This window comes from Ptiloglossa arizonensis, chromosome 5, assembly GCF_051014685.1.
Source record: "Ptiloglossa arizonensis isolate GNS036 chromosome 5, iyPtiAriz1_principal, whole genome shotgun sequence".
NCBI lineage: Eukaryota > Metazoa > Arthropoda > Insecta > Hymenoptera > Colletidae > Ptiloglossa > Ptiloglossa arizonensis.
In genome coordinates, this window is record NC_135052.1 from 18,829,398 (window position 1) to 18,854,191 (window position 24,794).

At 38.1% G+C, this 24,794-nt stretch overlaps 1 protein-coding gene and 1 long non-coding RNA gene across 6 annotated transcripts in view; one reads left to right on the forward strand and one right to left on the reverse strand.

Annotated features, from left to right (window-relative positions):
* Rgl (Ral guanine nucleotide dissociation stimulator-like) overlaps nt 1-16,763 on the forward strand; it is a 98,635-nt gene extending 81,872 nt beyond the window's left edge. For 4 of the 5 annotated variants that reach the window (XM_076312883.1, XM_076312888.1, XM_076312886.1 and 1 more), the window contains 5 exons: nt 9,038-9,142; nt 10,840-11,269; nt 14,222-14,844; nt 15,099-15,413; nt 15,490-16,763. In XM_076312883.1, the coding sequence (XP_076168998.1) occupies nt 9,038-9,142; nt 10,840-11,269; nt 14,222-14,844; nt 15,099-15,413; nt 15,490-16,143 (2,127 nt within the window). In that variant the 3' untranslated portion in view covers nt 16,144-16,763. Of the gene's footprint in view, nt 1-229; nt 437-9,037; nt 9,143-10,839; nt 11,270-14,221; nt 14,845-15,098; nt 15,414-15,489 lie in introns of those variants that run through there. The other variant, XM_076312887.1, reaches the window with a different exon arrangement.
* LOC143147554 (uncharacterized) lies at nt 11,698-12,884 on the reverse strand. The gene is made up of 3 exons (XR_012992285.1): nt 12,426-12,884; nt 11,977-12,301; nt 11,698-11,880 (listed from the first exon to the last, which is right to left on the reverse strand). It is a non-coding gene; the product is annotated as an uncharacterized LOC143147554 (long non-coding RNA).
* Nucleotides 16,764-24,794: the final 8,031 nt, after the last annotated feature.

Genomic DNA, 24,794 nt, shown 5'->3' on the forward strand with positions numbered 1-24,794 from the left:
ATTCGTTTCTTTTCTCGTCGATTCAATAGCGGAGAAGAGAACCTGCGGATACCTCTGTATATTCTTCTCGAAGGATGTCACGAGACGTCTCGTCGCGTTGCAGGTGAAGTTATCTGGCAGTGGGTCCAGATAATTTTGCGCCGGCGTTTTTAGCGTTGAAAATAAAGCAGCGAATGGCGCGAGAGCGTGTTCGCCCGAGAAATACTATTTTTAGTGGTCCCTGTTCCTTTGAAGGCCCCTGAATTTATTCCCTCGGGACAGTTTTTGAGGAGGTAATTGGCGCCGCCACGAAATGCCGTATTGTGTGAATTATAAATTTAACCATTGTCGCGAAAAAATTTATACAGTGTTAATTAATATTCGGGATCGATTGCTTTCCAAGTCTTACCATCTCACGACGATCGAAACCACTGAGATAATAGTGATCAAATGCAAGGTAATTATTACCATAGATTGTAACAAATGTTCAATATATCCGGCTTGAAAAAAAAATGTACAATTTTTATTCTGGTGCTCTGGTGTTGGATTTACTGTGAATCTTTGAATCGTGCGAATAATATTGGTTAGTTTATGGACACTGTGGTCAGTTTATTCGTTAAATTCACGCGTGTAACACCGACAACTTGCAAAACTAGTTTTTCGCAGAATGAAGTTCGATTAGGTTTAGTTTATAGTTTATAGGACAACATTCTTTTCTGAAGAGGGTCCGTGTCGGACGATGATCGAAATTTATGGTAGGAATTCTCATTAGGTTCCAAAGAATACGCGTATACATATTGTTATTATCGTTAAACGATCGTTATTATTTACACAGAAACTGACGTAAATCGGGATATAATGGAAAAAGTAGCGAATCTTGAATTTTTTCTCGATTTCATCGCGACTATTAATAATTCGAACACTCCGGTTAAACATTTTCAAATATTTATCACGGTCAATTATGTTATCGATTTTTAACCTTGACACGTTCACTATCACCAGTCACGTGAAAAGATCGTTCGTCGAAGGACACGTTACATTCGTAGTAATTGTATTTATCGGAGTGCGTGTTTCTAACAATGTGCAACCAGAATGCATTAAATAGGTTAACTAAGTTTTCTGCATCATGTGTGCCACATATGTGTGGACTGACTTGTGGCTTACTTCGTTTGTCATCGTGTTTTGAATACAGTGTCACGCATATCTGACAGAAGTTTATAGTTCAGGCTTTATTTATATGGGCATAAAATAGAAAATCATTTATGTCACACGTATGCGTCATTAGTGTATAGTTCGTACTTTATTTGCTTATACGGTTATGAAATGAAAAGTTACCGTTGACACGCACATGTGACGTTGGTCACACGAGATTGAATATGTCACACACGGTAGGGAATTTATTGACACGTATTCTTTCAAAGATAAATTTTATCAAAATCTGAATCGTGTCAAACAAATTATCCATTTCTCAATTACTTCGTACTACATCTATCAGGATTGGGATTATTCTTCCAAATTTTCTTGTAATTAATTATTCAAATATTTGGTCATTTGAAATACTCCACGAATATAATTTAAGTATGCGAAGAAAACGAAGCAACAGTTGTACGTAATAAATTTCTAAAAATATAATTTACCTTTGTTCGTTTTATAACGAAATACAATTAACGTTTTCGATACTAGATTATTGCGAGTAAAGTTGGTAGGTCGTGACAAACTATTATAGTGACTTTCTATCCTACCATACTGTATTTATATACGTTTACATCCAACAGTGTTTGTATGTGTTTAAATATATACAGATTATTGATCATCTTCCAAGAATTATCGATTTCATCAGCAGTAACGGTTTATCCGAACAATCAGCTCACGTCAGGATATATTATTTAAATACATCGTAAATACTCGATATTAAAGTAACGTAAATGTACGAATATTTTCTTATTCGAATAATAATAATAATATACGTATATTCGAATACTTAGATATCCAAGGTTCAATCGTAGAAAATATTTGAATTAATGCCAGCTCTACTATGTATTACATCACACACTGTATATATCAGAAAACTCAGTCGATAAATCAAGACCAGTCACGTGTTATAATTAAAGTTCCTTAACCCTGGTGTATCCCTCGGTTACGGTCCATGTTTGTACTCCCTGGGGTTGAGTGACCTCGTGTGTGTGTGTATGAAATTTGGGGTATAATAAAAGAAAGTCGATTAATTTAAAAGAAAGAAAAAAAGAAAAGAAAAGTAGAAAGTACATCGTTAGTGGGTTGCACCATCTTGGTAAAACAGAGAGTATCTTTACGAATTTTTTCCAACGATACTGTACACCAGATCGAAATGAAATTTTCACTACGAATAAAACATATATCGAGCTTCAAAATGAAATTTTTTTGTACTTATATTAGACACGAGCAAACAAAATGGCGTTGATTACATTCGTGGGGTACGTGATACCCACGTCTTGCTGATTTGCATGCTGAATATTTTTTAAAATATTATATAATTAATAATAAAAATATTATATTTTAAAAAATATAATTAAATTATTCTAAAGGATACATTTTTTGTTGGTTCACTTTCTTCTTTTCGCGCTCGAAGGTTTCAAAGAGATTTCAAGGTCAAATCCTTGATCTTAAGTGTTTTCGAACAAACAATATTTTCTACTGCATTCATTTTTATTATTTATTCTTCGGATAATTCCACCTTCCACCGTTGTTCGTCTAACGATCGGTTGCAACATTATCGTTAGTTTTCGTTCGAGTTGTCCCTCTTTCCTGTTGCACGATGCCCCAACGGAAGAAAATTATTATTATCTGCAACACTGGATGACCATGGTCATTGAGTTCTCCCGAATGTGGACTACACACATATTCGAAAACGTGCAATTTACTCTCAGAAAAAGTTGTCGACCTTGGAACGTCCTTAACACCTTACATTCTTAACTTCCATTAACCTGTGCCTGTAAAAAATCAAAACACGTTGAAAACTGTACCTACCTAAAGCACTTCTACTTTACTCAATCACATTTTTCGATATACTTCAATTTTCATTCATTTATCAATGTACTTTACATATATAAATTATTCATATAAAATATACACTAAATAAACTTACAACTGACGTGTATATAGAAACACAGTATATAAAAAAAAAATAATAGAAAAATTACATATACATTATTCACATAAAATACATAATGAATAAACTTACTGTTAAAATGTAAATTTAAAAAATAAAAAATCCACGAAAAATAGCACATTGGTCAATAGTCGAATGAGAAGAGGAAAATTATACCTAACGATTGAAAAAATTCTGCGAACGATGTTTAAACACGACAAAAGTTTTTTGGAAAAAAATTCTATCGCAACATTTTAAAAATTAAAACACTTCCTCCTATATTCCAGTTACTGTTGATACTCTACCACTCAAGAATACTCAACTGATTTTTCCAAACTTTTATTTATTTTTTTCATAATTGCTTGATCTTTGGTTACAATTATTTTATACGTAAATCTACAAGCTTACCAAATTTTGTTAAAATCACTGAGGGTCACTTCAAACATTCCCCTTGTAAAAGAGACATTTTTTACATATTTAAAAATATTTTCCAAATAAAAATTCTATCGCAACATTTTACTTGCCCTACCCTAATATTTAAAAATTAAAACACTTCCTACTATATTCCAATTACTGTTGATACTCTACCACTCAAGAATACCCAACTGATTTTTCCAAATTTTTATTCATTTTTTTCATAATTGCTTGATCTTCGGTTACAATTTTATACGTAAATCTACAAGCCTACCAAATTTCGTTAAAATAACTGAGGGCCACTTAAAACATTCCCCTCATAAAAGAGACATTTTTTAAAATTTTAAAATATTTCTCAAAAAATAATTCTATCACAACATTTTACATGCCCTACCCTAATACTTAAAAATTAAAACACTTCCTCCTGTATTCCAGTTACTGTTGATACTCCACGACTCAAGAATACCCCACAGATTTTTCCAAACTTTACATCTATTTATTTTTTTCACAATTGCTTGATTCTATAAACCTACTAAAATTATTCTATAAACCTACAATCCTACCAAACTTTGTTAAAATCACTGAGAGTCACTTCAACCATTCCCCTAGTAAAAGAGACATTTTTTACAAATTTAAAAATATTTTCCAAATAAAAATTCAATCGCAACATTTTACGTGTCCCACCCAATTAACGATAAGACATTTCTTACAAATTTAAAAATATTTCCCCAAAAATTTCAATCGCAACATTTTACGTACCCCGCCGAAATAACGATAAGACATTCCTTACAAATTTAAAAAAATTTTCCCCAAAAATTTCAATCGCAACATTTTACGTACCCCGCCGAAATAACGATAAGACATTTCTTACAAATTTAAAAAAATTTTCCCCCAAAAAACTCAATCGCAACATTTTACGTGCCCCGGCCAAATAACGATAAGACATTTCTTACAAATTGTAAAATATTTTCCCCAAAAATTTCAATCGCAACATTTGACGTGCCCCGGCCAAATAACAATAAGACATTTCTTACAAATTTAAAAAAATTTTTCCCCAAAAAATTCAATCGCAACATTTTACGTGCCCCACCCAATTAACGACAAGACATTTCTTACAAATTTAAAAAAATTTTCCCCAAAAAAACTCAATCGCAACATTTTACGTGCCCCGGCCAAATAACGATAAGACATTTCTTACAAATTTAAAAAAATTTTCCCAAAAAAATTCAATCGCAACATTTTACGTGTTCCATTCAGATAACGATAAGACATTTCTTACAAATTTAAAAAAGTTTTCCCCAAAAATTTCAGTCGCAACATTTTACGTGCCCCACCCAATTAACGACAAGACATTTCTTATAAATTTAAAAATATTTTCCCCCAAAAATTCAATCGCAACATTTTACGTGCCCCGCCCAGATAACGATAAGACAATTCTTACAAATTTAAAAAAATTTTCCCCAAAAATTTCAATCGCAACATTTTACGTACCCTGCCGAAATAACGATAAGACATTTTTTACAAATTTAAAAAAATTTTCCCCAAAAATTTCAATAGCAACATTTTACGTGCTCCGACCAAATAACGATAACACAAAATCGCGAAGGAGACAATGTTCGAGCAGAGAACAAGCTCGATAAGGATCACCGGTGTTCCCATCGCGATGTTGATCGTTTCGCGATAATATTACAGGGGGCACCGGAAGTAAACCGTGGAAGATACAACGTAGCCGTGTTTATTTGTCGTGAAATCTATTCGCGTGTGCACGGACCTGGGCCGTGCAACGCCGCTGGTAGTCGCTTTTGTCCGCCTCCTTTTGTCCGCGTTCTCGCTCGTTCCGTTTCTGCACGGACGTGGAAACGAGGATCCCGGCTGGTTTTCTGCTCTCCACCGGCGTCAAAAGGGAGAGACGGCCGTAGCGCCGCGTTTGAGAACGTTTCGGAACGTCTGAGAAAGCTCGTAATCATCGTCTGGCGCTCGGAATCCTAAGCGCAGCGCTGAAAATAATTACTTACAGAATCTACTCGCGGGTAGCTTTACACCAACGCTCGCGTCAGACGACACCGGCTCGGACACAAGTAGAAATACCACGAGACAAATAGAAATGCTCGAGATATTCGACCAGCACGAAATTCAACGTACACGGTCGCCACGTGAGTATTTCTATCCGTCCGGAAGGTCGAGACGATCGATTCGCGATACAGTTTCCCCATTTTCCACCGCGACGAATCTTCCACGTAGTCGTAACCATGCGTTTCTGTTCAACGTCTCTCAGCGACGATGAACACGGGCATGGTTTTTTATCTGGATGAAAGTTTCGAGTAAAAAAGAGAAAGTATACTCGTTACTCGTTGAATAAAAATAAAAATTACAACGAAATATTTCGGAATGAAGAAGAAATGAAAATTTAAGTGTAGGATGTGTACGTGGCGAAGATAGAGCTGTATTTTGGTTTCGTTTGTATTGAATTTTTTATATCTGTCTTTGGAAATTGTAGAGATGGGTAATGTAAATTATTGAACGGATAAAGAATGGAAAAATATTTTCTTACAATGTTTCACTCGTTTCTCGATTCTTACTTTGTAAATATTGTTTTTATTCGTACGTGAAGAATTCAGTCGAGCATCTTCTGTTGGACGTTTAATTAACTCCTTTCTAGAGAGATAATTTTGTAAATACCTGAATAAATAATATTCCAATGAAGTCACGCCCGAAGAGCAAGAGAAATACACGATTCTTTTCCATTCGAATTAATCGCTTTTTATCAAAATTTGATCCCTCGCGTATGGCTGTGCGTTATCTTGATGGAAAAAAACCACGATTTTGGTTAAACATGTACGGTCGAATTTTGCTTGCAACGTTGAATGTAATCGTTCCAGTTACCGACGTTAAGTTCGTTAAATATTTTCAAAAGCTTAATGACCCAAAAAAACTCCTGATACTGTGCAGATAAAATTGTGTCGAGAAGTAAAGCCTCGAGGAAGTTGCGAAAAATTTGGCATGATTTTTGTAGCGTTGGCTCGACTTTAAACAGCGGTCGATGTTAATAGATACATTGTCGCTAGGTGAGATGCCAAATTAGAGTACGTCCGTGAATGGTTAACATTATCCCGATTGTGTCTCTTTGTTATATCCAATTAGGTAGAAACCGTTTCCAAAGGTGATTTATCCTACATAGAACAATTCGTGTTATTGTGTTTTAATAAACATAATCGACATTTGAATTATTTACACAGTACATAATTAAATTTCTTACCAAAAAATCTCAAAAATACTTGGACATTTTAATTCCAAACAAAATGAATAATAACCGTTGAAAACATTTTAGTGAAACATATTGACTCTGAATAAAATATTTAACAGTTCTTCAACGATTGAAAATATTTTACTGAAAAATACTCGGACACGTTAACTCTGAACAAAGTGGACAAGAGATATTTTTAATCATTGAAAACCTTTTACAGAAAAATTAAAAAAATTCTTAGATAAAATTTCAACTCTAAAACAAAATTGTACAAATTTACCTTTGTGATACTTCATATTTAATTTCCATAGATTGTTTCGTGAAAATAAAATTAATACGTTGAAACACGTTGATTCTTTCGACGAGACTGAGAATTCCGGGAATTCGCAAATATTGTTTCACGGTGTAAACTTCGAGTAACTATTTCGCGTTGGATCACGAGTTCAGCTTTAATGTTGTATTTTCTCATCGTCTCGGTTGAATTTTACTTTTTCTCATTCGCTTGAAATGAGTTTCGAACGGAGAGGGTCTTGCCCTCCGACACTTTGATTTAAGAGAATTTTTGCTGGATTTATGCTCGCGCTGTTTCGAAAGCTATTGAATCAGTATTTAATACGGGACAAAGAATTGTCTATTTATATGATAATTACGCTCTTCGGGACGAACGCGAAGGGCTTTGCATAGAAATTGAAGTCTCGAACCTCAAAGGACCGTGTTAGCTGTATTTATTTTACCGCGAGTACTAAGAGCTCCATTTCCCAACGAGTCTCTTTAATCTTCGCTTCTCGAGGATTTGTCAATATCTTCGCAGAGAATCGTTCAACGAACCTTGATTGACCTTGTTTCAACGCGTTTGAAAAAGTTCACCGATCACGAAAAGAAATATTAAATCATTATTTGGGTCGAGGAACGATTTAATTATATAGTCTTCTAAAAGCATCTTCGAAAACGTAAATTTCTTTTATCGGTGTCTTGGGAGATATAAGTTTAAATAATTATTAAGGCGGAGGAACGATTAAATTAAATATTCTAACAGCACCTTCGAAAACGTAAATTTGTTTTATCGGTGTCTTGAGAAATATAAGTTTGTTTTATTAGTGTTTACAAAACATGAGTTTGTTTTATCAATACCTCGAGAAGCACACGTTTCATTTATCAGTACTTTCGGAAACATAAATACGTTTTATCGGTGACTTGAAAACGTGAGTTTGTTTCATAAATAACAGCAAAAATCTACATCGCGTTCCTTAGAAGTAGGAATAATTTCTACTCTTTGTTTGAAAGAAATTGTAAATTTTACCGTTGCTCGCGAGAAAGTATTTTAACGTCGAGTTAAAAGCGAATAAACTTAAACAGTTTATTTAAATTAAATACCATCTAAGAATAAAAAATATTTAACGACATCTTCGAAACAATAGAATTAAACACCAGCGACCTGTCGTACAATTCGAAATGTTAAAAGTGGCGTTCAGCTGCTTTGAATATTCTAATAAAAGAAAGAGTACTGAAAAAACAACGGATAAACACTCGCGATAAAGTAGTCCAAGTCTCCGCAAAGTGGTATCTCGCGAAATGATTCGATATTGATTTTAATGTTTCTCCGGCCGGCGTGGAACGACGACTCGTCCCTAAAAAGAAAGCTCGTTCGATGTTTTATCGCGTACAAAGTGATTACACCGGCGTGGAACACGTTTCCTTGTGTCTCAATTAACGTGTGGTAGCACGTAACGATAAATATCCATAAAAAGATACCGGTGGATCCCTTTTAATTAACGTAACGATACGCGAGAGCAGCGTGGCTCTCTTAACGAATCTACATCTTCCGACGTTACGAACGAAGCGGTCGCGATACTTGCGATCGTGGGCAATAAATCAACGCGAGAAAATGCGAAACGATTACAGAATCATCCGGACGATTGCTACAGCGTTCTCTCTCGAGGTTTCTAGGAGGCCTCGACGCTGGAATAAAGCGTCTCATCCGGTTAATCGCGATTCAAGCCGTGAAATGGAGGACCGAGGTCAATTTCGAGCTGGAAGTCAATTATTTCAATAAATCTGCCAACTGCACGGCATCCATTGATTAGCTCGTCCCCTATTAAAGAGACGGTTGCTCGTGACAGGGGGTAGCCGGTGAAATTAGCGGTGTAAATCATCCCCCGGAGCGCCGGTTTTGCCTGGTCTCATCGCGCGCGGCTCATCCTCGACGCCCACCGATACCGCCGGATGTCTGCGTCTTTCTCCTTGTAATTTTACCGTTTGCTTTTACTTTCCAGCCCACGTGGCGCTTATGGGGCGAGGAAAGGGGCGATGGCGTCATATACACGGTGTACCTGAAGAAGGTCCGCTATCACCGGCCAACCAGGAGCCTCTCCGCATCGGTAAGACGGTTTTCTTTGCTTTCTTTTTTTCTTTTTTTCTTTCGCGCTTCTGTTCGTCGTTCTTGAGTTACGACCACTTGTCGAATCGTTTAGTATGTTCGAGTGTTCGAACGCGTGGACGATTCGAATGTACGGCGGGTATAAATCGGGTACTCGAGTGTTCGAATAGTGTTCGAATTGTATTCGATGACTTGACTGTTTATATTCTGTTCAAAGATTTGAGGTGTTCGAATACTGTTCCAAGACTCGACTGTTCGAATTCTGTTCGAGGACTCGATTGTTTGAATTCTGTTCGAGGACTCGATTGTTTGAATTCTGTTCGAGGACTCGATTGTTTGAATTCTGTTCAAAAATTTGAGTGCTTGAATTCTGTTCAAAGATTTGAATAATCGAATTGTATTCGAGGACTTGACTATTTAAATTCTGTTCAAAGATTGAAGGTGTTCGAATACTGTTGGAAGACTCGACTGTTTGAATTCTGTTCGAGGACTCGATTGTTTGGATTCTGTTCGAAAATTTGAATGCTTGAATTCTGTTCGAAGATTTGAATAATCGAATTCTATTCGAGGACTTGACTGTTTGAATTTTATTCGAAGATTTGACTAATCAGACTATTCAAAGGCTTGACTCTTCGAATTTTATTCAAATATTTGAATAATCGAATTCTATTCGAAGATTTGAATAATCGAATTCTATTCAAGGATTTGAATAATCGAATTCTATTCAAGGATTTGAATAATCGAATTCTATTCGAAGATTTGAATAATCGAATTCTATTCAAGGATTTGAATAATCGAATTCTATTCAAGGATTTGACTGTTTGAGTTTTATTCAAATATTTGAATAATCGAATTTTATTCGAGGATTTGACTATTCGAATTCTGTTCGAAGATTCAACTGTTCGATTTTGTTCGAAGATTTGAATAATCGAATTCTATTCAAAGATTTGACTGTTTAAATTTTATTCAAATATTTGACTAATCAGACTTTATTCAAAGATGAGTATTCGAATTCTGTTCGAAGATTTGAATAATCGAATTTTATTCGAGGATTTGACTGTTCGAATTCTGTTCGAAGATTCAACTGTTCGAAAATTTGAATAATCGAATTCTATTCGAAGACTTGACTGTTCGAATCCAGTTCGAAAACTTGACTATTTGAATTCTGTTCGAAGATTTGACTCTTTGAATTTTATTCGAAGATTTGACTATTCGATTTCTATTCAAATACTTAACTATTCGAGCATATCGTACATTAATCGAGTATCTGGGTATTTCCAGTATCTACTTACCTAAGTACATATTATTCGAACAAATTTTTATCGAAAAATTAGAACCTTTCTTACAAAAAGTGTGCATAACCTCACCAACCACTATCAACATCAAAATGCAAAGAATGCATTTTTCAAATACATACAATGCCAAAAATATTCACTTCCTCTTAGAAAAATCTCGAAAAAGAATTCTTTTCGAGAGAAAGTTATTTTTTCTGTTCAACGAAGTACGAATACAATATTCCAAAAAAACAAACAAAAAATATAATAATTCTGCACTCAACGAATTAAGAAGCTCTTGTATTCGCGAAAAAATTATCGTACAAGAAAAAACTCTGTAACAAAGCAAAAAATAATAAAATAAAAATAAAATGAATCGATCGAATCTTTGTAAAATATCCTCATGAATGTTTCTTCTCCGCAGGACTCGGACGACGAAATCTCGCACTTAGAATGGGAGACGGTGAGGGTTCGTTTCCTGAAAGCTGGCACTGTGCAGCGGCTGGTCGAGAGTTTGGCAAACGACGACGGGGAACTCGAGTCGACGTACATCAATGTCTTCTTGGCGACGTATCGTGCGTTCACGACGCCACGGGAAGTTCTGGAGCTATTGTTAGCGAGGTACGACGCCCTCGACGAGGGATCCGGCGCCCTGACAGGTGAACAGCATCGAAAGACCCTCGTGCAAGCGCTTCACGTATGGTTGGACGCGTATCCCGGTGACTGGAAATCGGCACCGAATCATCCACTGCTCAGCCGACTCTTGGACTTCACACATCGACGACTTCCTGGCTCGGAGCTCGAGCTCAAGGCAAGGCATCGCTTACACAGGTTCCAGCGGGAAGATCAACTTGGTAAATCAATCGACCTTTCATTTGCAACTGACTAAACAAATTTTCCAACATTATTTTTCATCGTGGTGCGTTCCATTTTTAAACGAAAGGTTTCTAATCCGGTGACCACCTACCCCGTAACTATCAGGTTGCTCGAAAAGTCATTTCGTTTTTTTTTTTTTTTGGTAATTTCTTTAGATTTTTTTAGAGTGTATAAACATTTTATCAAATTATATATTCTCCATTCTGGAAAACGAAATTACTTTCCGAACAACCCAATAGATCAAGTTTAAAAATTTGAAAAGGGGAATGTTTAAGTTTGTACCGATTTGTCCCCAACTGAAACTTACTTTTTTCATTAATTGATAAATAGAGGATATTTATAGGATAGAATTTGCAAGTTTTGAATGTGTAAAACGATCATTTAAAAAAGTGGAACAAAAGTAGATTTAGGTTTGCGAAATCTTCCTTTCGATTTGATGCGTTCAAGTACATGTTTCAAAGAAGAGTTTCGTTTCGTTCTCAAAAGAGCTCATTGTTCAAACGAGGTTAAGAACCGCCATATGTGCCAGGTCGTTTCGAAGTTAGCGTGTCGTGTATGGGTTCTGTTGCATCGAAACATAGTTGACTGTCTGAAATTAAAAAAAAAGAAAGTTATACACAATGTTCCGTTCGCTGAGGTATGCTTTAAACATTCGAAGACACCGATGCATCTTCGTTAAATTCACCTCGAAGTGTCAACATTCGATGAGTCATTTATCAGATGTCGACACGACAATGAACGTCGCGACATTCCGATGTCTTGGTACATTGTTCAGTCACATAATACAAAAATCTGTATCTCGAGTTCACAATAGCGATCAACTTGTCACCAATATCCACGGGAACGACTTTGCGAATAAAGGACTGTTCAGAGACATCTGCAGTATATATCTTGGGCAAACACTGTGGCTTCAAATGATTTAGGTATCATTTATTCCTGATTCCAGGATTCGCGACCGGACGATACGCTCCCCTTCCCAAAATGAATTAATTTTCTCGCAACTTCGATGTCTGAAAATAATTAACCGCTTACATCGAAACTGGCCGTACAGGTTGCACGGTGTATAATTTGTTGAACATCCTCGCGGGATAATTGAATGCAGTGGTTGCACACCACCTCATATTTTATACATACTCTTCGACAACTTCAACAACCTTGCTCCAGAAACTGTTCTCTTATAGTACCGGTTTCAATTTTGCATTTGCAGTCTTCGCGACTCGTCTCTTCGACGTCTTCATGTCCCGGATCTTTTCCCCGAATTGAAAATAAAACCATAAAACCATCCAATTTCATCGTCACTTCCCATGTGTTTAAATTCCCGCGTAGCAACATCTCTGCGGAAACTCGTGGTATCGAAACGAACGTCAGAAGAACTTGACCGTTTGGAAAATGTTGCAATGCTTCTCGAACGACTCGTTACAACGACTTCGTTTTTTACTCTGTTCCCTATATTTGTATCAAATGACGCATCGCATGATAGTCTTACGTTACAATAGAACGTTACACCGAGCGGATGTTTGCTCCCTATCGTCGATTTGGTGTTCCTTCTGATAAAAGTTGCAGCTCGGTTGCGAGTCATTCGTCTGATTCATCGATGTGTCGTTCAGGAAATAAATGTACAAGATGTTTCAGAAATACGTGTCCATACTTCGGAGAGTGAGTTTGTGCATTGAAGTAAATAAGAAATACACGAAGGTATGTTTTATACACCTTAGTTTTCCAATTATGGACGATTAAAGATGTTCAAAGTGTCCATCTCGATCTTCATTGGTTGTATTTCGAAGTCGTTGAAAATCTACTCGTGCATTCAACGAAAGCTAACAATGTACTGTGCGGAGTTGAGAAGTTGACCTACGAAAGAAATTAAGAATCGTATTGGATTGAACGTTTCAGTCGTTTTTTACACAGCTACAACTAAGAAAAAATTGTTCCACGTTGTTCGATTCCTATATGACACGATACTACTGTCCCTTTGCGAGAAGAATGCAAACGAGTGTTTACATTCCCATTTTAGTTCACAATTTATCAGTTCCTCTATTATTGCACACATTGTTGCTATTGATCGGTGTCGATCTTCTTCACCGTCCACTTTGCCTTCTTCTCGCGGACGAACAGTACATTTTCTTTAATCCAGAAGTCATTTTTCCAGCTACCAACTGTACACGACTTGTGAGAATGGATCAAAATGGATTTGAAACTATACGTGAAACACCTGGAATGTTTTCAACTCCGTTTTGTATCCTTTCTTGTGAATTATGTACAGTTGGGAACTGGAAAGAAGGCTGCTGGACTAAAGAGAACGTAGCGCCAAGCTAGAAGGAAATGTGGACACGTCGATTAATTTTTTCTTACTTAGTTGCAGGTCTTCAAAAGCCGACTAAAATATCTGACCCAATACGATTCTTAATTTCTTGCAGAGGTCAACTTCTCAGGTCGACACAGTACATTGTCATCTTGTGTTGAATACAGATAAATACAACCTTGAAACAAAAATGTTGAAGGACAAGTTAGACACAGAACATTTTCTTCGATCATCCATAACTCGAAAGCTAAAGTATATTTATAAAAAATTTTGTATTCATCTTACAGAGCAGATTTATCCTTAAAGCTATAGACATGTATTTCTGAAACACCCTGTATAGGTCAACTTCTCAGATCGGCACAGTACATTGTCATCTTGTGTTGAATACAGATAGATACAACCTTGAAACAAAAATGTTGAAGGACGAGTTGGTCACAGAATATTTTCTTCGATCATCCATAACTCGAAAACTAAAGTATATTTATAAAAAATTTTTTATTTATCTTACAGAGCAGATTTATCCCTAAAGGTATAGGCATGTATTTCTGAAACACCTTGTATATACCATTCAAGTTTATATTCACCTTCGAGCCATGTTCAATACCTACATTGTCTACTCTCCTTCCAGACTCTTGTATCGTGTACGACAATGGTCGATTACCGCGTGGTTCTCCGGATCCTATGGGGGATCATTGGGCGAACTACAGCTTCCCTGAGGTCCCGCATCGCCATTTTGCCGAGCAGTTGACCCGTATGGACGCAGAGGTGTTCAAGAAGCTGGTGGCTCATCAGTGTCTGGGTGCTGTGTGGTCGAGACGCGATCGTTCGAGGAGCCACGACGCGGCTACCGTGTTGGCAACCGTGAACCAGTTCAACGCTGTGTCGTTGCGCGTGATCTCGACGATACTGATCGAGCCGACGATGAAGGGCCAGGAACGGGCGCGAATCCTGGAAACGTGGATCGACATTGCTCAGGAGCTGCGCGTGTTGAAGAACTTCAGCAGTCTGAAAGCCATCGTGTCTGGTCTGCAGAGCAATCCTGTGTACAGGTTGGAGAAGTGCTGGCAGTGCATGCCCAGGGAGAAACACGAGCTCTTCAGAGAACTGGAGAGAATCTTCTCGGAGGAGAACAACGCGTGGACGCAGAGAGAGCTGTTGATCAAGGAGGGCACTGCCAAGTTCGCGGACACTGCCGGTAGAAGCGACAGACACCTGCAGAAGTTGTTTCAGAAGCAGAACACTCACGCTGGTGTAAGTGAAGTTCTTGGTAGCACTAGTGCAATCTTCTTTTCACCGTGTCTCCAGTCAATCCTTCACAATCTTAACCTGGGACAAGTTGTGAATCGTCTTGATCCAGTCTTTCGTTGTATTTTTCTTTTGAAAGTATCTTATGATTTTGGTTAACTCTTCCCTGTATCGTCTACATTCTTGGTAATACTTCTATCGGTTAATTTTGTTGGGAATTGTTTGGATATTGTAACGAAAGATTGTTTTGTTTTGTCTAGAACATCAGCTATGGAACAATACCATACCTGGGAACCTTTCTGACAGATCTGACGATGATCGACACCGCGATACCGGACACAATAGCCGAGGGTTTGATCAACTTCGACAAGAGGCGAAAAGAGTTCGAGGTGCTCGCCAGGATAAGATTGCTCCAGGGTGCGGCAAACGCGTACAACTTCAGTACGGATCCCCTGTTCGACCGTTGGTTCCATTCGGTGGTGGTGTTGGACGATCGGGAGGCTTACAAGCTGAGCTGCCAGATCGAGCCACCTCCACCTGGTAACACCCTCAGCAACCGCGGGAAGAAGAAGCAGGTCAGTACTGTTTAACGTGTCTCGTTAATCATCTTCTACTCGATTGTACCGTTTCTGACAGAGATCTTTCTTCCAGAGTCATCAGGGTCACCGAAAAAACGACTCCATAGCTTCCACGTCGAGTTCCAGCAGCTCTCAGTTCTATTGCGACCTGGATTCTCTGCCAAGCTCGCCGCACAACTCTTTAGATCGGCGCACCTCGCCGTCCCAGATGTCCAGCTCTTCCTCCAGCTCATCGTTACCGTCCCTGGACGTCTCGTTGAGCTCCGGGGGCGGTAGCGGGGCCGTGGGCAACCAGCATAACCGTCTAGCACCACCGACTGCCATCACCGCTAACGGAACCAGCCCGAATCTCGTTGGACTGTCCAGTCCCAGCCACTCGCACAAGAGCTCGCCGGATTTTTATATCATCAAGGTAACCATGGAGACGGACAACGTGGAGACCGAAGGTGTCGTGTTGTACAAGTCGATCATGCTCTCGAACAACGAGAGAACACCCCAGGTGATACGGAACGCGATGCTCAAGCTGGGTATAGAAGGTAGCCCGGATCAGTACACGCTGGCCCAGGTGCTACCCGATCGGGAATTGGTCTTGCCAAACTCGGCGAACGTTTACTACGCCGTGAACACCGCGCACAATCTGAACTTCATTCTACGACCTAGAAGAGAGCCTAACGACACCGCCACCGACAGCCCCAAAAGCAAGACGAGCCTCAGTCACAAGCGGTAGTGCTGGAATCATTTAGGGTACGGGATTACGAAGCACGACGGATGTTGAAAGCGGTTCGAAGTGATCCTAAGAAGACACGTTCTTCCGAGAAACGTTTCCGTTCAACCGTATAGAATCTCACGACGTCACGATGGTGCGTTTACCATGTTACGTTACGATAAACCATGACAGTACGAACGTTCGAATCGCGAGTTTTCTCCTTTTTGAGTGACAATAGCGAGCGACGCTACGACACGGCGGTGCACCAATGTTCAGACACCCATTGAGAGTAATTCTACATTTCCTTCTTTTTTTTTTCTTTCCCGCCCCCCTTTTTTCGTTCTGTTTCTCTTTCTTTTCTCTTTCTACGATTTCGTTCTTACTCACCGGGCGCACACTCGTGTTAACACAACGCTGTTACCCCGCCTACACGGTACACGAGTTTGACATTAATGTTATTACGCGATTTTGCGGACTAATTTAGCATTAGATACGTTTAGCGTGAGTCATAGGGTCTCTTATCGGCGCGAACAAATGACAAGGCGACGCGAGAAAATGTAGCTGGTGAGGTGCGCGAATTAGCTGCGTGTTCGTGTGTAGTCACGTGTATTTATAATGTACCTTGCGGATTCCACGAGATTATGGGAATTTGGGAGGGGGGGAGGGAGTTTCGCGACGAGTATGCGAGCGTATGTATGTCCGCCGGGGAGGATCAATTGTGATTTTGTACATAACTTTAGTTCCGTAGCGCGGCTTCGAGCGTGATCGATCGATCGAGAGCGGACCAAGTGAATCCCAAAATGAAAAGAAAAAAAAAAAATAATCGTCAATTACATTTCTTCTTCGTTTGCAGAAAACTAGATCAAAAAATTGTACAAGCGGTCCCATTCGTCCATTCCGTGATTCATTTTTCTAGCCACGCGTGCCACGACGACGCGTGGCACAGAGAAATTCAATTCTGTGATATTGGAATCTCTCTCTCTTTCTCATTTCGGCTTTGGAGTAACGTAGGAAAAACCGAAATCGAGCATGCGTTTAAGGCGATGAGGATAGATCCGAATACTCGTTCCGATATCGAAGCTAGGACACGTTAGTACGTGTGAACGTAACGTTGATATATTTTTACAAGGACCTGCATGCATTCGTAATAGGAGAAAAAAAAAGGAGCACAGAATAATTAGTGGCAGGATCCAAACTCAACGAGGCCGGTCGATACGCGTCGCCGAGTTTGGATTCTTGATGCATCGTTAGCTTAGGCAATTTTGTACTTACCTCTATCGACCCTAATCTCCTCCAATCGTTTAAGTAGTCGTATTTGTTCGTGTACACGTCAATTTCGTACTGAAATTGACGCGAGTTGTGTGTAATACGAGTCGATAAAAGTGACAATAGATGGCCTACGATTTTATTCGGTGTTTTCCTGTGAATTCTCCTGGTCTAACTCTTTCACGGAACCATCCTTGGTGATCCTGTCATTTACGAGACAATGGAGTACTATTAAGTTGCTCACTGAAGATGTAAGTGTTGTTACCGCACGGCCATTGTCCTTTTTGTATCTCTTGTTTCACGTTTGGCGTGTAATTTCTAAATATCTATTAACTCTAAGGCATCTTCAGAGAGAATCGATTAAATAATTTTCTATGTTAGTACCTCTTACCTAATTCCAGCTAGGTGTATAAAAATAGATTAAATTATTCCTCGTATTAGAACCATTCATACATATCTAATCTTTATAAGGTCCGCAAAATTAGGCTAATAAAGTCCTCGCATTGAAATCATACTTTTACCCAATTGCCACCATTTAACAATTTACGACAGCCCATTACTATCACTTCCTTTTCGTACCTCAGTCTTCAGATTAGATAATTATTACACGTCTTTGCATCCTACTTTGCAACAATCCTTTACCCAATTCCAACCTAGTCTACAAGTCTAGATATAGAACCTCGTGTTAGACCCTAGCATCTATTTGTAACCAGGTGTCCACAATTAGGCTAAAAGATTCTTCACATTCCTCTACCCAATTCTCAACCAGGACTACATACTTAACATTCCAACTCTGTCTCCACTATTTTCATATCCTTCTCGTCTTCGTCCACTCTTACCCATTTAAAAAAAAATAATCCACATCGTTCTTCCCTTCAAACACAATCAAGTTAATATTACCCAAAATTAGTCCCCAAGTTGCATCCTTCTACCTGATGTCAATATACATGAATCTTCCTGTTAAACCCATTTACTACCCTTAAACCTATAACACAACTCTCCACATTTTGCTTTCTCTACGTCCTGAAGTTCCCAAGATCGATCACGGCTCACTTTTCATCCCCTCCCCCTTAACGTTCAACCGTTCCTCTCTAACCTATTTTTCTTACCCATCAAAGGTCCCAGAAATCCTCCACCAATCCCAGTGTTCGTCGTCGGTTATCCCGGCCATCGGGACTAACTTTTACGAGCGCCTATCTCGCCGGGAGGGATGATCAGATCGTAACCGCGCGAAGTGGAAACCGCGCCGCCTCGCTGATGACTTCCGGTATGCCAGCACATCCGGCACGCGAACCTGTTGCCGTGCCACGAGGGTGCAAGTACCCCAGCCCAGTTGTTGGCTAGCCAGGTAGGTACACCACGCTCCCCTATGCTAACCGGGGTAACCGGAGGCGGGACCGGTTAACAGTTTCGACTGATGGCTCGCGATCATTCAGTAAAGACCCGGGGGAAGGGCGATAGCACGCCCCCTTACCCCGATGCGATCGATGCGATAAGGGCTAAGAGCTTCCTCGAGGAAATCGCGGGGCTAGCCACGCGCGAACTGGCTCAAGGTCGTGCTTACGTCAGAACTGGCGAACTCGAGGAATTCGAACGTGCATGCCAATGGGGGCTTAACTGATCCCGAGTATCAATTCCCGGCCGCCGCGTGCCACCGGCTAGTGCGACCATCGCTAGGCTATTTGGGATATTCGTGGTACGGTATCGCGGGGGAGGGTGAATTTTGATTTAAATTCCATTTGGGAATTTTCGAAGAAACTTTCAACTATTGGATTGGGTTACGGTTGTGAGGTTATGGTAGACGGTTTTTGATTTGATGAAATCGAATACCAGGGGTATGTATTGTGTTTTTGAACCGAGTTGGAATTTTGATTCGAAGTTTATTTGGGTATTTTGGAAGAAACTTTGAATTATTATATTGGGTTACGGTGGTGAGGTTATGGTAGTCGGTTTTTGATTTGATAAAATTGAATACCAAGGGTATGTATTGTATTTTTGAACCGAGTTGGAATTTTGATTCTAAGTTTGTTTAGGAATTTTTGAAGAAATTTTGAATTATTAGATTGAGTTACGATGGTGAGGTTATGGTAGACGGTTTTTGATTTGATGAAATCGAATACTAGGGGTATGAATTTTTGAAACCAGTTGGAATTTTGATTCGAAGTTTATTTGAGTATTTTGGAAGAAACTTTGAATTATTAGATTGAGTTACGGTGGTGAGGTTATGGTAGACGGTTTTGATGTGATAAAATTGAATACTAGGGGTATGTACCAGTTGGAATTTTGATTCGAATTTTACTTGGGAATTTTGGAAGAAACTTTGAATTATGACATTGGATTGTAATGGTGAGGTTATGGTAGACGAATTTGATTTGATAAAATTGAATATGTATTTTTGAACCCAGTTGGAATTTTTTTGATTCGAAGTTTATTTGAGAATTTTGGAAGAAACTTTGAATTATAAAATTAGGTTATATTGGTGAAGTTAGGTTAAATGATTTTGATTTGATAAAATTGAATACTAGGGGTATGTATTTTTAAATCGAGTTAGAATTTTGATTCGAATTTTACTAGGAAATTTTGAACAAACTCTAAATAATAAAATTAGGTTGTAATGGTGAGGTTTTGAGTTAGCAATGTTGCATGTAAGGCGTAGATATTTTTGGTCCTTATTAGATCTTCAATTTATGAGATAACATGGGAATAAATTTTTATTCAAATTCCATTTTTGAAGAAACTTTAAGCTATACTATTATATTTAAAATTTAAAGTTAAGGTGTGTGATTACTTTTTTAGTACGAATTAGGTCTTTCAAAATCTCTGACATAACCTCGTGATGCAGAATGATATGTGGCAAAGCTCAATGTTTTTTGAATGGTTAGCGGGACATCAGAACTCCCTGAGAGTCCTCTAGTCCAGAGATTTTTAATCTTTTCAAGCTGACGATACAGTCTAGGATATTTTTAATATTTTCAACTTTGTGGCATAATTTACAGAAAAAACGTGTATATTTATAGAAAAATATGTTAAAAATTATAAAACATAATAATTTAAAGAATCATTAGATGATGGTATATTCAAGATTGAAGAGTCACAGGTCTAAGATGCAAAAGATGGTTTGTATATAGAGATATTATCTGTATTATTCATCAAGATGGCCTTATTTTTCTTAGCGATTCTTTAAGTGACTTGTTTTCGGAAATATTATTTGTTAGATAAAATATGAGATTCTTCGTGACTTCGTTGGCCCTGATTCATGCAGTTAATATTGTTCAAGGTTTCTGGATACGAAACGTGTCCCTTTGGAAGAGCGTTTGATGCGATCGTTGGTAAAAGATTATTTGAAGTGACTTACAACTCACTCGAGCAGTGTTTCTCAAACTTTATATCGTAACCTCTCAACGAAGAAAAATGTCGTTTAAAAGTGTCAAATTATAGACTAACGACATTCACAGTTACTCCAAACTGTGAACTAATTCCAACGAAAAATTAAACAAAAATTCGATCCGCGATATATCGTCTCCCAGTCTCATCGGTCCGTAGACGAAATTGATCGTCAATATTATAAACAACTATCTAGTATCCTTAAAGTCAAATACACGACCGAAAAAAATGTTCACTGCGGTTAACTGCAATTTACACTTACAAATTGTCGAGAAAACTAAGCGTAACCGCCCAGTGACATCGGTCCGGCGCGCCAAGAAATTCGCAGCGGTCGCCATTGCATTCGATACTCGAGTAAAAATACCATTATGGCAAATACACAAAATTTCGAAATCTCGACCAGTTGTAAACGTTCCTGGAATGTTCACGATAGAACGTCGAAAGTTGTCGAAACGCTGCACGTGAACATTCGGTGGATTCAATTCGTGTTACACATTTATTTTGAAACTTCATTTATGCATCAAGACCAGCGTTTCGATCGGGAAAGTGTTTACACGCATGCTTTCTCGGTTGTCCGTCGCGCATCAAGCATCACGTCACAGTTTTAATTTAGAGAGTTAACGCCAGCGTCGCGTGTCTAACCATGATCGACAGTTCCTACTGCGTCGTGGAATTAACCGTGACTGTATCTAGGTAGCCGTTGGTTGTCGTATCGTGGAATTTATTGCGCGAACACAATTTGTTTTTCACGATAAGAAACCATTCCTTGAAATTTCACCGAACGATTCTCTTTACCGCCAGAAATTTAAAAATCAATTTTTCTCCAAAACTTGAAGAAATTTCGATGCTTTTAAAAATGGTGGGTCGAAGAGTGAATCGTGGTTGATTAAATCTAGTAAAAATAATTTTAGGCTTTTTATACTTTTGTTCGTTCGTGCATAGTGTATATAAATATAAATTCTATTATTGAGAAGCGATTTAAGAAGAAAAATCCAAGTTCGCGATAATCGGCACGAATAGAGAGAACAGTTACAGAAAACCATACGAGACAGAGTGGTTTAAATCGTTATGTCTTAAATAGACAGAGTAACCTTGTATTCGTTAACTTTGTTTAGTGAAATAATTCACCGATCAGGCGTTCTCAACTTGTTTCGTTTTGCAATATTCTGGTTAAATTGTCGTAGAAATCCATTTATCGTAGGAATCTTTTATTAAACGAACACGAGGTCTTGTTTGTTACATTTATTACACGACACTCAAATCTGTTCTTATTTATAGATATACGAATTTTTTATTAGTAACTTTATCATTTCAAACACTCGAATCTGTACTTATTCATAGATATACGAATTTTTTATTGGTAAATTTATTATTTCAAACACACAAATCTGTTCTCAATTACGTGATACATGAATTTTCGTTTATTAAATTTATTACCGTTAGAAGACACGATTAATTCACCAAGTATCAACGGATAGTTAAAATACTATTTCGGATAAAATAAATAGATTTCCCGGAATATAATTATTCCAAAGTGATTTTCCATTATTCAAACGAGAAATAATCGATGGAAGGCAGATTCGGTGAAATTCTATTATCAGGACTTACCTGTTATCGTCCTGTATTTCGACCCCTTCGAATAAATTGAGTTTTACCCTATTAGAGTTTTATTGTCGTTCACGGAACAAGGTTTCCCGATTTCCGGAATTTTCAAAACGAAACTGGCCATAGCAACACTCTCGACGAGTATTTAATCTCCCATGATAGGATTAGAACGCTTAGCACGTGTTGTGTGCGGAAATCCAATGATCGCGTATATCGAGCGTATATTCCAAACGCCTTATGGGCGTTCAACGCACGTGCTGTACCAATCAACACTAGAACTACCAATAAATTTTGGTATATTAAACTATTCCTCGTACGTGTCTCAGGAAAATCGATGATTGAGGAAAAAGAGGAACTTATGAGATTGATTGAACGAATTGAGTAAAATAAGTCACAAGGTCTTTTGAAAATATGCCATGAAATTTAAAATATATTTCTTTGTAAAAACAGTCGAAACCAGTCATTTTGACTGGTCGGTGAATCTAGTGTTAAATAACCACTTATAACGAACTGCAGCACCAACAGGATCAATTAAAGCGATCACGGTTAGGGGATCGATTAACGTAATTTTTGATTTCTCATTGGAACAATGTTTCACGCAGAAACATTTGCACAGCAAATATACGCAAATCTCTGAAATACGAATAGTAGTCAAAGTATTACTTATAGCAGTGTTTCTCAAATTGCAGTCCGTGAATTCTCAACTGGTTCTTGTTGAATTTTGAAAACAAAAGAGACGCATATTATATAGTAGAATGAAAAAAGTATCTTTTCTAATTTTTTATTTTGATTAAGAACACACGTTAAAAAATTGTTCTATTGTTGATCGTAAAACATTTTGTATACTTTTATCGACATTCTTTCATACTGTTCATTCTACCCCTGTTACAAGTAACAGAAGATATCAAGTTTTAGATTTTTTCCAATAAGACAATTTCAACTGAAACCAAAGTTACAAATATTTTTTATACAAAATAGTACAGTAGATTTATTTTGAGTATCCGGTCCTATTATTTTTCACCCGTAAACACAATTGTTTAACGTTTCTACCGGTCAATCAGCTAGAAAATTTAATCGACGCACAATCTTTCAGTTTCGCTCGTGTAAACGTACTTTTCGCCATATTGGTCATTATTTAAATAGTTCCCTCGTAACTCTCAGCTTCTACCGTTGTGTGCACAAACGGGTACTCTGTATTCAACCTTCAACTATTTTAGGATTAAACGGGTCCCGGCTTCTACCTTATTCAATTTTCAATTATTTTAGAATCATCGGCCTAAAATAGTCCGGTGAAAGCCGGTTAAGAGAAATTCCTCTGTAGAATCATCTAATACTGATAATCATGATGTAGTTTACAAACCCTCTGGAGGAGGCACCGTTAAAAACTGAGAACAACTCACTAAATATTCTGAATTGCTTTAAAAAATATATACAAAAACTATATAAAAGAAAATATATATATCCAAAAACTATATAAATATTACATATATATTCAAAAACTATAGAAATATTACATGTAACTATAGAGATATGTAAATATTAGATATAACTATAGAAATATGGAAATATTACATATAACTATAGAAATATATAAATATTAGATATAACTATAGAAATATATAAATATCAGATATAATTATAGAAATATAGAAATATTACACATAACTATAGAAATATAGAAATATTAGATATAACTATGGAAATATATAAATATTGCATACAACTATAGAAATATATTATATATTATATATCTCTATAAATATATTACACATTATATATCTCTACAAATCTATCATACATTACACATAACTATATAAGTATATTGTACATTATACATAACAATACAAATCGTCGAATACCACCCCAAGGCAGTCCCCAGCGAATATTGAGAAACACTGCACGATAGAATCGCCCCGAGTTTATCTCTCCACCGAATCGTCCGATATTATAAGTAGAAATATCATCGCGCTCGAATACGTAAAATTCCATCCCCGAAATTTGAGCGGCGAAAGCGATCGGGTTGGGGGTGTCGGTGAGGGGCGGCGGTGGCAGTGACGGTAGTGGTGGTGTGGTGGTCGATCCCCAACGATTTTATCCGCCGGTTGGATCGTCGAAACGCTTCGAGGAGAAGCATTATCATAATAAATACACGGAATTTCGTCCTGCGAGACGGTCGCTGGCTGCACCCCCCCACCACGACTCCCGTGGTCGCGTTCGGGGAGTTTGCGCCCTCGTCGGGCATCAGTTTCGCGGTAACGGGCGCCAGACGGCGCTGGTGTCTCGGTGAGCAGCGCTCCCCCGAGCCCCGTCGCGGGCCAACCCCTGACACCCCACCACCTCCCCGATTGAACCGGTGAACTCGAGTCGAAGCAACCCCCGGCTAGGCCCTCGGTCGAGTGGCAGTCGTGAGCTTGGTG